The 12,981-nt window shown below is 45.0% G+C and overlaps 1 protein-coding gene across 12 annotated transcripts in view; it reads left to right on the forward strand.

Annotated features, from left to right (window-relative positions):
• Positions 1-12,981, forward strand: part of DMD (dystrophin) — a 2,510,493-nt gene that overhangs the window by 1,326,037 nt on the left and 1,171,475 nt on the right. For all 12 annotated transcript variants that reach the window (XM_033949686.1, XM_033949693.1, XM_033949692.1 and 9 more), the window contains 2 exons: positions 605-757; positions 5,833-6,015. In XM_033949686.1, the coding sequence (XP_033805577.1) occupies positions 605-757; positions 5,833-6,015 (336 nt within the window). The remainder of the gene's footprint in view (positions 1-604; positions 758-5,832; positions 6,016-12,981) is intronic.

Below are 12,981 nucleotides of genomic sequence, written 5' to 3' on the forward strand. Positions count from 1 at the left end.
CTTCTTGCCTGCCCTGACCGGGACCTCGTCAGGCACAGCGTCTGACGGGTCACACTCTGCACATGCGTGGATGCAAAGCGATGATATCACGTGCATGCATGTGATGTCACTGCATTGCATCCAGACATGCGCAGAGGCCCTCCCAGGTTGGAAGCCTTTTGAAACCCAGACAAAGTGCCGGGTTTCGAAAAGCCGTCCAGACGCCATGTCTGAGTAAATCCAGACATCTGGTAACCCTGTCCAAGCATGCCCCTTAGACAAAATTATGAAAAATTACTTTAGCGGGTGGTGTACTCAGGCAGAGAGGCAAATTTACTGCAGGAAATTAGCAGACGTCTTTAGGTAAGCCCTTCCAACGCGTGATTTTCACGCACTAGAGCTTATTATAGTTTAGTAAAAGGATCCCACTGAATGCCACCCGTTTGACATTTTTATATCATTTTCTGGTTGTGTTTGAATTAGAGTTGAAATGTCAGTTTTGCAAGTTTGTGAGAAAGTGTAAAACTTGTTTTTTAATTTGTAACCCTTTCTGCAGTACGCCTCCCCCCCCCCCCATGCCGTAATCTTTTCATTCGTGTCCTCATAATGTCTGAACTGTGAACAGGATTTCAGGTCTCAAAGAAGAATAAAAGCTTTAGAGATTTCTCACCAGTGGTATCAGTACAAGAGGCAGGCGGACGACCTGTTGAAGTGGCTGGATGACATTGAGATCAAGCTTGCCAGTCTGCCAGACCCCAAAGACGAACAGAAGTTAAAGGTAACGTCATTTGGAATGCTTTTCAATTTGCACATCTTTTATTCTGCATGCGTACGCGTCATGGCGTAGTGCAGTCTTCCCTGTACGCCGATAAGCAACTTCAGAGGATCTGAAAAGTAGTTGATGGTTGACGATAGCTCTTGCCCTTGAGCCCTACTTGCTCTGTTCTACTCTTCCTCTAGATACTGAAAGAAACAAGTTTACAACTTTTCTTCAGTTCATTTCACACATTCTTTATTAACAGAAATTTTTTTTTTTTTTAAATTTACACTCTAGCATTTTAACAGGCAGTAAGGACCGGATTCTCGACAAGCCGCTGTAAGTTAAGTCACCTGCACACGCCTACGGCGACTAACTTAAAGAGTTTTAATTGGTTCTAAGTAGTGTGATAATTGGTCACGCCATTAAAAAACAAAACCTCGTTTTAAAAAAATCAGGTGATGCAAGACAGCCTCTGGCGCCCAGGTCCATCCAGTGACGTCAAAACCCAGAAGTAGGGGTGAGGCTTCGGCCTCACTAGGCAGCACTAGCCGTGATTCTGCAAAGGATCCTAAGCAGCAGAAATGTAGGCCCGAAAAGCCCTGGCCTACATTTCTGGCTCCTGGGGGTCCTTGCTAGGCAGCGGTATCCCCAACTCTGAAAGCAGCGCCCGGCCGCGATTGGCATGCGACAGGGGCCAGTGTTCTAGGAGCCTGCCATACACTTACAGAATTAGCCCTTAAAGGGCTTAACAGATGTCAATTTGTAGCCTAATGTGTGTTAAATAAATGTAGAGTGTTTTAAATGACAAACCAAAAGTGGCGTAGCGAGGGTAAGTGGCACGCCCTCTTCTCCGTTCTCCCTCTGCTCCTTTCCTGCCACACTCGTGCCTTCCCTTCTCACCCCATCCCTCTAAATCTTTGCCTGCATGAGCAGCTTCTCTGGCCCGCAGCTCGCGCTGGCGTTCCCTCTGGCGTCACTTCCGGGCCCTGCGACCTGGATGTAATTTCAGAGGGAGCCAGGCCGGTGCGAGTAGCATTAAAGGATAGTTGCTCGCGAAGATTTTTAAAGAGGTACATGGGGGGCGGGGAACGGAGCGTGAGCGTGGCATGTTGGGGGTGTTGGAGAGGTGCCAACGCCCCCACCAAGATGGCGGCTGGGACAGTCTGCTCCTCCCCCCCTCCACTGTACTATGCCACTGCAAACCAAATATGCACTAAGAGAGATCACATTCAAAAGTTAGGAAAAGATTCTGTGGAAGGTTAAATTTCAAGGTTGCCCACTTTCCTTCTTGCATATTGTCTGTAATGGTGGCGGAAGAGCTGGATTTTCTGCTTGGCTATCCATGTCTGTGTCTTGCGTGTGTGTATTTTGTCTATTATACCGAGTTAAGTGGCGAACAGATGTGGAAGTTCTAATGCCCCGTTATTCCGAGATGTTAATCTCTCAGCTGAAAAGGGAGGCAATGTTGCTCGTCGCATGGCATTTATTTTCCTGTGGCTTGATGAAAACTCTCTGTTCCGTAGGGGACCCTTTTGCTACAGCACACGAAGCAGTTAATGCTGGAATTAGAGCACGAGGGTGGTAACTGGCACCTTGCTGGCATGACAGCGTACACCGGTTTGTCTCTTAAACTGCATGTCACGTCGGACAGAGAACGGGTTTTGTATTTTTAGGCAAAGTGCATTCAGCTGTAGGAGCTCAAGAGACACACCCCCCCCCAAGTTTGGTTAAAAAAAAATACCATTCAGCTTGGGGTTTTGTTTTTCTCCATTCAGTCTAAACCCCAAATCCTTACATAGTCCAAAACAAAGAATTCCCTTTATCAGATTAGATTTATATATTCAATTTTCTATACCATTCTTCCAGGGCAGCTCAGAAAAATTTACATAAATTTATTCAGGTACTCAAGCATTTTCCCCTATCTGTCCCAGGGAGCTCACAATGGAGGGGGGGGGGGATTAAGTGACTTGATTCAAGCAGCGTAAAGCTGCCCCCCCTTTCAGCACCCCCACCCCCCTAAAAAAAAAGCACTTCTGTAGTCTGGAGCTATTCTGTGATCACTCATACATTATTTTTTTTTGGTAACCCACATTAGACAAATCAATTCTGATCATTTACCCCCAAATTATTCCCAGCAAAGTACCCAAAAGTCCTTTTTAACCCTCTTCCAATTTGCCTTCCAGCAGTAGTGGAGCAAGCGTTTAAAAATTCTCCTCCCTTTTCTGTATTGTCTTTTCCCACCTCTGTTTAACCAGGCCACAAGCTCTCAAAGGGGTTCATAGACAACCCCGCAAAAGACAAAGGCGCGCGCCGACAAATGAGCGCAAGACGGAGGCGCGCGCCAAAGAAAATTACAGTTTTTAGGGGCTCCGAAGGGGGGTTTTGTTGGGGAGCCCCCCCACTTTAATTAATAGAGATCGCGCCGGCGTTGTGGGGGATTGTAACCCTCCACATTTTACTGTAAACTTAACTTTTTCTCTAAAAACAGGGAAAAAGTGAAGTTTTCAGTAAAATGTGGGGGGTTACAACACCCCAAACCCCCCACAACGTGGCGCGATCTCTATTAAGTAAAGTGGGGGGGTTCTCCCCCACCCCACCTCCGTCAGAGCCCTAAAAACAGTAATTTTCTGTGGCGCGCACCTCCACGCTGCGCTCAATTGTCTGCACGCACCTTTGTCCCGGCGCGCTTTTGACCTGACACCCTCAAAGGTTGTGCCTCCAGCCTACCTCCCCTCATATCAGGATTTTTCTCACCCGTTAGCTTCCCACTGGGCTGGGTGTTTAAACTGGCAATCAGCTAAACCAAGAGCTGGGGTTTAACCTCTGCCACCATTTGCATCTCCTCCTCAGAACAAAGGCCTAGATTCACTAACCTTGCGATCCGTGGGCGATTGGACCGATTCACCGGCAATCTTCATGCAAATGGGGGCGATCGGAGGCACACCCCCATCCGACGACACGGATCGCTGGGCAGCGATCCCGACGCATGCGCAGACCATCTACTTTGCCTGTGTGGTTTTTCGGTCGGTTTGTTTTTCACTCGCTCCTCCGTGTCCCTTTCTGCCTTCCTTCCCCTTCTTGCCTCCGGTGTTGTGCTGTGCTTTTTGCAGGGGGAAAATGAGCCCTGGGGCTGGTGGTGCCTCTAACAAACCATTTGCCAGCCTGTGGTATTAACCCATTTTAAACCCGCAGGTTAAAACCACGGGCTCGCACTGTGGGGAAGGGCAGGATAGTCAGGGCTGAGCAGGGCAGTCGGAAAGGACCTCAGCAGTCGCTTATTTATTGATCGGTCAGCTCAGTCGGTATTCCTTAAATTTTTGGGTGAATCGCATCCTTCTTACTTTAGGATGCCCTTCCCCTCATTTGCATATGCGGATTGGAATCGGATCGGCACAAAGGTTAGTGAATCTAGCCCAAAGTTCTCCTTCTCTTGAGAACCCCACGTTTTCTATTGGCCGCTAAAAAGACAGACCTACAGGCTGCTCATCTTCCTCCTCTCTAACATGTCTTCTCAGGGAGCAATGGGGTGTGCCCCCTATTCCCCCCAGCCTCTTTTGGGTCGTTCAGCCATGGGAACTGGACAACTTCCTAAATGAGCCCCCTGTCTGGTGACTGATGTCTGTCTAACCAGGTACAAACCACTCCTTTCCCGAAGACATTGCAGACTGTCCCTGTTTCCTAGGGTTCTAAACCTGTCCTGAGACAAGCTTGGGTGTCTTCTGCTCAGGGAAAGCTTTCTATTGGGGAAGCTCTCTCTCTGATTCTTACAGCATGGATTACACTTGCATTCAGTACACTCTACGTACCTGGGCGTAATTGCCAAGTTAATTCCATCAGCGCTAGTTACATATAATCTTAACACATGGTAAAGAACCTTTCTGAGTAGGAACTGCAGGTGACGTGGGGGGGGGAGGGGGCACGCCCCCAACAAACAGCCTTTGCAGATAGCATGTATTAATTTTTGCTCTTAAAATGTAGTTTGCGCCAAGAACTCACTGAAGTAAAAGGAGCACTGCGTCAGTGTGAAATATTATCTGTACTTAAACAAATGGGATGCCAACTTGGTGGGGGCACGAGCATCTCTCCTCCCCACCCCCACCCCTTGTATCTCTTCTAGTTATCACTGCCAGCAAGCAGCATCGCCCGCGCTTCTCGCAATGGCTGTAGCCATTCATTCCTCTGATGTCACTTCCTGTTCGCAGGACCAGGAAGTGACATCAGAGGGCGGGCTCAGCCAGCACGAGCAGAGGGTAGGAAACCCTGCTTTGCTGCTGGTAACAGCTAGAAGAGGTATAGAGAGTGGGAGAATGCATTTAGAAGCCCCACTGGGGTGGGATGCCGAGAGATAAATAAGTAACTTGTTTTGTGAATATAGGTGAAGTATATGTGTGTCTTCGAATTAATACAGTGCTTTTATTTATTTATAATGTGGACAGCATGAATTATGTTTAACAGACGTGAATCCATTAATAGTTTTTTTTCTGCTAACAATTGTAATTGACTGTTGTATGTCTTTGTTCCAGATGAACAAATGACTGTTTGGTCGGTGGATGCCCCTCTCACGTTAGCACATTCAATTCATCTCATGTCATTGTCAAGTCACCTTCCCGTTTTGTGTTTTGGTGTTTGTTTGTTTTTCCATCCTAACAAAGTTGTGTTTTACTGTGTTTTGCATTGTTTTCTTTTGCTTCATTATTTATTGGTTTTGACCAGACAGTTCAGAATGAGAATCAATTAACTTGTCACCCAAGTTCACAAGGATTCTGCACAGTTCGGCACCTGCTGTCTTGTGCGGCTCCTCTTTTCTGCAAGATCCTGACAATTGGCCATCATTAGCCATTCGAACTAAGGACTTTTTGACCTCCCGGTAGCCGCTACTCCTCGCAGTCTCTCAATTGAATTTTACCTCCTACTTTTCTTGCAATGTAAGATAAAGATTTGACATTTGCTGTAATTTTTTTTGAGGTTATGACAATAAAGTGGAAGGTCGTTGGCTTGACAGTTTTTGACTAGCGACCTATTTGGTGACTACTGAAGGTTGGTTGATGTAGCTAGCTAACTGCCCTGGGCCCTGTATTGGTTTTGCCCACTAGGAGATTGATGGAGAATTGGATAAGAAGAAGGAAGACCTGAGTTCGCTGCACAGGCGGGCTGAAAACCTGTCCAAGGATGGGGCGGCCATGGCGGTGGAGCCATCCCTGATCCAGCTCAACAGACGCTGGCGAGAAATAGAGAACAAGTTTGCTCAGTTTCGGCGACTGAACTATGCACCAATTGTGAGTTGTTACCTGGCAAACCAGCTTGTTTGCGACTGCTACTAACCCCCGCCTCCGATCCCGTCCCAACGCCTCTGAAAACCGTCCCCTTCGTCTGCAAGCACGCCAGATAGACGCTTCATGCTTCACGGCCTAATGCCACCAATTAATTAATAGCAAAACGAACCCGTAGCAGAGGGCATGGTTTTGTTTTCTTTTGCCTCATTCATATTCTCATGGCATTTGAACTTTTGAATCCTTGGACTTTCCACGCTTTAATTGTGTCCCTGGACCTGTCTTAACACAGTTAAATGTCAGATTATTCAACTGTCATCTCATGCAAAGTTTTGCTTCTCATTTTGGTCCATATACAGTATAGCGGTCTGATGTGCAAATCTGAAGCTATTCGGCCAGTGCGGCATAAAAGTGCATTGAGACCTTCTCAGAGGCTACAGCCATCCTTTTACGAAGCCAGCACACTAATTTGCCGGCTGCCCTAGCCGCTACCGCCTCCTCTGGAGCAGGCGGCAGTTTTTCGGCTAGCGCGGGGGTTAGCATGCGCTAAAAATGTACGCGCGATAAAGCCGCTAACGCGGCTTCGTAAAAGGAACCCATCGAGATACAGTTACTAACATGTTTTTCCTTTACTGCAGATCTGATTTTAATTTATAACATTTTATTGAAGGAATCAAATAAATATACAATAATATAATACAATAAGATGTTCATTACAATTATATTCACAATTCTAATTTTTCCATACATATTTCTATCATTCCTCCTCCAAAATATATTTCCATACGACCTATTTCCTACCTCTATACACTCCCCCTGTTCCCTTCCCCCTTTCCCCCTTCCCTTCCCCCCCCATTGTTTTATTTCCAATTATAACATTGTAATGAATGAATTAAGCAAATATACAATTCATGTATTTCCATACATATTACTATCATCCCTCCTAGTCCCTCCCTTCCCCCCTGAATGGAAAGTGGCACAAATTACCAGGTGTTGGAATGCAATGAATGTTTCCAAAGCTTCAATATAAGACATTAAGAATCATACTTCGTGCTCTAGAGGAAAGATTTTGAATATATGGGTCCCAAATTTTCAAAAAGAGACGAGTTCGGCTAGGAAATGTACGAACCTCCCAAGCCTCAAATAAAATTAAACGATGGAATTGGTTCCTCCAATGCCAAAAACTAGGAGGATCTTTTTGTAACCAATATTGCAATATGCATTTATGGCCAGTCATACATGCCTTTGGAAAAAGAATACATCTATCCTGTCCAAAACCCCCACAAGCTGCTGCTTTACCAAATAACACCCCCTTTGGAGATTCCACTAATTGACTGTTCCATAATGAACCTAAAAATAATAGGATGGCAGACCAGAATGATTTAATTAGAGGACATTGCCACAATGCATGAGATAAAGTATTTTAAGCAATAGGACCTAGTCAGTAAAGACCCCAAAGCTCCTATCACAATAGCACATTCGTAACAGGGCTGTAGGGCCCTGAGACATTTTTCCATTACAGCCTCCCCCATCCATGATCCAATAATCCCCACCCCTCACCACCACCACCTATGCTGGTGATAAAGGGCGCCAAAATCCTGACAGATCCAGCATCTCTCCCTCCTTGCTCAAAAAGGTGAAGGAAGAAAGAGGGAGACGTGTTAGACTAAGATTTTGGTGCGCTTTATCACCTGTGCCCAGGGCCAGTTCCTCACCTGGTCCATAGGTTGAGCCGGCCCTGATTGGTAATTAGTTATTAGCCATTTATTTTTTATTTTATGTATTTAAAAATAATATATCATCTTCTTGGGTAACCGGAGCTATCAAAAGGGATTCACAAATAATATGAAAGTCATATTAGAAAGGCGCTCTAAATTGATAGGGTTACCATATGGCTCCAGGAAAAGGAGGACGGATTGAGACATCCGCATTTTACTTCCATTGCTTTCAATGGAATACAGCTATAAAATTAATAAATAACTCTAAAAAATTTGATCATGTAACACCACTTCTCAAAGAGGCTCATTGGCTTCCTGTTAACTACAGAATCACTTATAAGCTATGTTTAATTATCTTTAAAACTTTAATTAATAAGACCCCTGCTTTTTTATATAGATTACTGATTCCATACTCTGCAAAGAGAATTTTACGTTCTAGTGAACAAAATCTGCTATCGATCCCATCTTTAAAAATTATTAATACAAGAAGACAACTTATTTTTTCTTGTACGGCACCTCAAACATGGAACGCCCTCCCTATTTCTTTACGGGAGGAGAAAGACCTTGGAAAATTTAAAATTGAGTTAAAAACTTTTCTTTTTAAAGATGCCTTTTCTACATAATTTTATATTTCATGAATTAATCATTTGGTTGAACATGTTTTAATTACTGTATATCCTTTTTGTATATGCCCTTAATGTTTCTTCTTTACTTTAAAATTATATTTCATCCCTCCCTTCCTAGTGTTTTATATTGTTTAAATTTAGAATATTTTAGCCATTATTTAAATTGTATGTATTATTATGTATTGCATTATTATTGTTCTTTGATTTTACATTGTAAATTTTAAATGTAAATCGCTTAGAATATCCGATTAAGCGATTTATCAAGTCCCATAATAAACTTGAAACTTGAAACTTGAAGTAAAATCCGGATGTATCAATCTGTCCTCTTTTTTCTGGAGCCATATGGTAATCCCACCTATACAGTACAGTGCTCCCCCGGTCATTCGCAGTCAGCGGTTCGTGGTCCCAATCATTCACGGTATTTTCCGACCACGAACTGCTGACCAGGAGAGGACAGCTGGAAAGGCAGGAGAGAGCAGCTGGCGAGTGAAGGAAATCACTCGCTGTATGCTCCGACCGCCTCTTCCTGTACTAAAGTCGGGCCTCACCAATCAGAAGCTGGTTGGACACGCGGCTCCTGATTGGCGAGGCCCGACTTTAGTGCAGGAACAGGCGGTCGAAGTAAACAGCGAGTGATTTCCTTCACTTTCCGGCGCTCCGGCTGCCCTCTCCTGCCTCTCCCGCTGCCCTCTCCAGCCTCCCCCCACAAAAATCTATGTGCGGTTTTTCAAGATTTGCGGGGGTTCCTGGAACGGAACCCCCGTGAATATCGGGGGAGTACTGTACATGGCAGTGGGAAAAGCTGCTATTTGCACATAAATGAAAAACCAGAAAGAAAACCTCTGCACATGTACCATACCATATTGTTTCTTAAACCCCGGAAATGTCAACTGGGAATCATTGTGTCTTACATAAATTAATAAGGTTAGCAACATAGATGTTATGAGTCCGAGCAAGACTCTAATGAAAACAGATGTGTTTTTAGCACCTTCCTAAATTGAAGATAGGACGCAAGCAGGTCGGGAGGCATTTCCAAATTTTGGGGCTTTGAAACTCGAACGTGGATTCGAAGAGTGATTTCCTCCAAACTTGACGTGAAGAGGGAAGAGGTCATTTTTAGCATTGAGTCATTCTTGAGTTATAGAAGGAGTGTGAAACTTGGATGGCTGAAGCTATCCCAGTCGAGCCTTCTTCATATAGAGCACTGTGAACCATACATGAAATTTTAAATTGAATTCTATACGTGACTGGCAGCCAGTGTAGTTCTATCAGTGGCGGACTGGCCCTCTCAAATCGGGCCTTACGGAAAATCAGTCTAGCCACTGTGTTCTGGAGGTGCTGAAACCTCTGAAGTCCTTTGTTGTAATATAAAGAGTTGCAATAATCTTAGAACTGCTTGAGTCACTGTCCGAAAACTAGGCAGGCTCAGGACTGATCTTATCGTCCTCAACTGCCTCAGCCTGAAGAAAAATCTTTTGAACAATGAGGTAATCTGCTCGCCCATGGTGAGATTGGGATCTAGAATTACTCCTCATACTTTTGACGTTTTATTAATCATGAGCTTCTCACCTGACGAGGTATTGCACCTTCATCTTCTGCTTGTTTAATTTAAGGATGGTCCGCTGTGACCATGTACTTAGATCCTCAATAAATATTGTCACACACTAGGCCTCTGTTCTGGCCAGCAGAGGGCACTAGTAGCGAACCTCGAGAGACCCTAGGAATAGAGTAACTCCTCTGGTGTATCTGATCCAGACGGCCGCCTAGAATCTTTACGAAACTTCAGTCAGAAAAATACCAAGCAAAGGAAATAGTGGGTAATATCAAAAAGTAACTTTTATTCTGTCCTTTAAATGGACTCAGTTCAGTATGTTCAAACTTCAGGCGAGTAATGACACAATTAGAAATCCTTTTGTCTTCTGCTGAGACATGCAAGGTACACAGGGGTTTTATTGTCCTGGCCAAACAGGGAATTATCCTACACGGAGGCAGTGCTTCACAGGTCCTTGCACGTCACCAAGAAAAAAGAATCCACCGAGGCATGTTTTCCTTCAAACAAACCAAAAACGGTGCTTTTCAGCTTTACAACCGAAAATCCCGATTACTTGCACTGCAGGTGGAAATTAAGCTTTCCCAGGCTGTGAGGAAGTTTAATTAAGTATCAGACAAGAAAATGCAGGAACTTTCCTAAACTGAAAAACAGTCTCAGTTTCTGCATGAACACCTGGCAAGTCCAAGCAGTTTTGGTAAAGAAGCAAAAAGGCACAATCTTCCCGCCTTGGGTAGGAAAAAAGGCTTCATAATTCACCGTCCTCTGCACGGGGCGTTTCCCTGCCGGATGGGGATTCTGTGTCACTTTTGTGGTCCTGACAAACCACAGCCAGTCGATAAATGAGGGCCAGAAAATGAGAAAAAACTAGTGTCCTTTAAAGAGGGGAAAACAGCAGAGGATTCTGCCTTCCTAGCACAACACCCAGGAAAAATAAGTGCAATTAAGGAGCAACCTGTGTGCTTTCAGAGACGGGTTCTGGATCCACTGGCCCTTCTGAAACGTCCAGCTCCTCCCAGGCCTCAGGACACACACTAGGTTGAGACAGGGATGGACCTTCCTCTGGCATTTCCTCTAGGGTTACCAGATGTCCTCCTTTTGAGGACATGTCCAGGGGTCCAGACGGCTTTTCAAAATCTGCCCCTTTGTCCAGGTTTTGAAAAGCCTCCTCATGCTCGGACTTCCTTCCTGCCTGACACACCTTTGGAAAACCCGAACAAAGTGCCTGGTTTTGAAAAGCCATCCGGTGAAATCCAGATGACTGGTAACCCTAGACAAAAGCAGCCATTGAGGGGAGTGGCTAGGGTTGGACTGGGGGAGGGATTAGGGCGTTAAAGGGGGGGATGGGCAGAACTGGGCGGATCTAGGGGGTCCGGTCTGGTTCGGTCTATGTCACAAGGCTTACAGAGACAGACTTAAAAATCTATTTGGAGGAAAGGCAGGAGAGGGGAGATACGATAGAGATGTTTAAGTACCTATGTGGCGTAAATGCACATGAAGTGAGTCTCTTCATTTGAAAGGAAGCTCCAGAATGAGAGGATGAAGTTAAGAGGTGAGAGGCTCCGGAGTAATCTGAAGCAATAGTTTGTTACGGAAAGGGTGATAGATGCCTGGAACAGTATCCCGGAAGAGGTGGTGGAGACAGAGACTGTGTCTGAATTAAAGGAGGCATGGGATAGGCATGTGGGATCTCTCGGAGAGAGAAAGAGATAATGGTTACTGCAGATGGGCAGACTGGAGGGGCCATTTGGCCTTTATCTGCCATCATGTTGCTATGTTTCTATAACTCCACCCCCTCTAAATATCTGAATCACCTAATTTCTGGAAGCTATAGATTTAAGTTCTTCATCCGACTGGTCTCTTTAACTAATACCAACAATTATAAGACATCCCAACTGGGTTTTACTCAGAAATAATGAAGTACTGAGAGTTCTCTGCCCAAAGCAACCTTAGGTTGGATTGCCTGTTCTATCCAGTTGACACCATCAACTGCATCTTTTACAAAGAGAGAGAGAAAGACATCCCCCATCAGTGTACAATTCCTCGTTGGACCTCCCTCTGACTTCACAGTCAGTCTTGTAATGTTCACTGGGCTTCTTTCATCCTCCATCTAGCCTCCTTTGCGTTTGCTCCCATTGTCTTCTTCTACAGTGGGCCTAATTCCTTCCCCACACTTCCTTATTCTTTTCCTACCCCTGGACTTCTGGGCATTGTAGTTTCTAGTGAGTGATCTCCTCATCTTTGGTATGAAATTTCTTTGCCTTCTTTTCTACAGCGAGTTCTTCCTGCTCTGAAAGACAAAGCTGCCATCACACGGTTTGATGGAAGATCAGTGATGTTTGAAGTTCTTAATGATATAATTATCTCTACATAAAAGTGAGAGATTAGCACAAAAGTCAATAAGTAATTAATTTCAAACACAATGCTTATGGGGTTCATACCGATTGTTGCTGTGTGCTCTATTTATTTTCCGCTCAATATTCATCCAGTGGCAGCGAGCATTTTTCTAAGTGCTGGCTGCTGCCGGCTAAAACAGAACCAGATATTCCATGCCTAACTTTGTCTGGGCAATGGCATCCAATATTCAGGTCTATTGTAGCATCTACCTCCATATACTGTACAACTCAAATTACTCTTATTGATCTACAAGTGTATTCACTCTTTAGCTCTCCTTTACAAAATGCTTCTCCTGCCCTCCATGCTGTTTTTCCTGCCTCCTCTATGCTGTTTCTCCTTCCCTCTCTCCCTCCCTCTATGCTGTTTCTCCTTCTCTCTCTCCCTCCATGCTGTTTCTCCAGCCTCCTCTATGCTGTTTCTCCTTTCCTCTCTCCCTCCCTCCATGCTGTTTCTCCAGCCTCCTCCATGCTGTTTCTCCTTCCCTCTCTCCATGCTGTTTCTCCTTCCCTCTCTCCCTACCTCCCTCCATCCATGTTGTTTCTCTAGTCTCCTCTATGCTGTTTCTCCTTCCCTCTCTCCCTCCCTCCATGCTGTTTCTCCTTCCCTCCCTCCATGCTGTTTCTACAGCCTCCTCCATTCTGTTTCTCCTTCCCTCTCTCCCTCCCTCCCTCCATGCTGTTTC

The sequence above is a fragment of the Geotrypetes seraphini genome, chromosome 6 (genome assembly GCF_902459505.1).
Source record: "Geotrypetes seraphini chromosome 6, aGeoSer1.1, whole genome shotgun sequence".
NCBI classification, from domain to species: domain Eukaryota; kingdom Metazoa; phylum Chordata; class Amphibia; order Gymnophiona; family Dermophiidae; genus Geotrypetes; species Geotrypetes seraphini.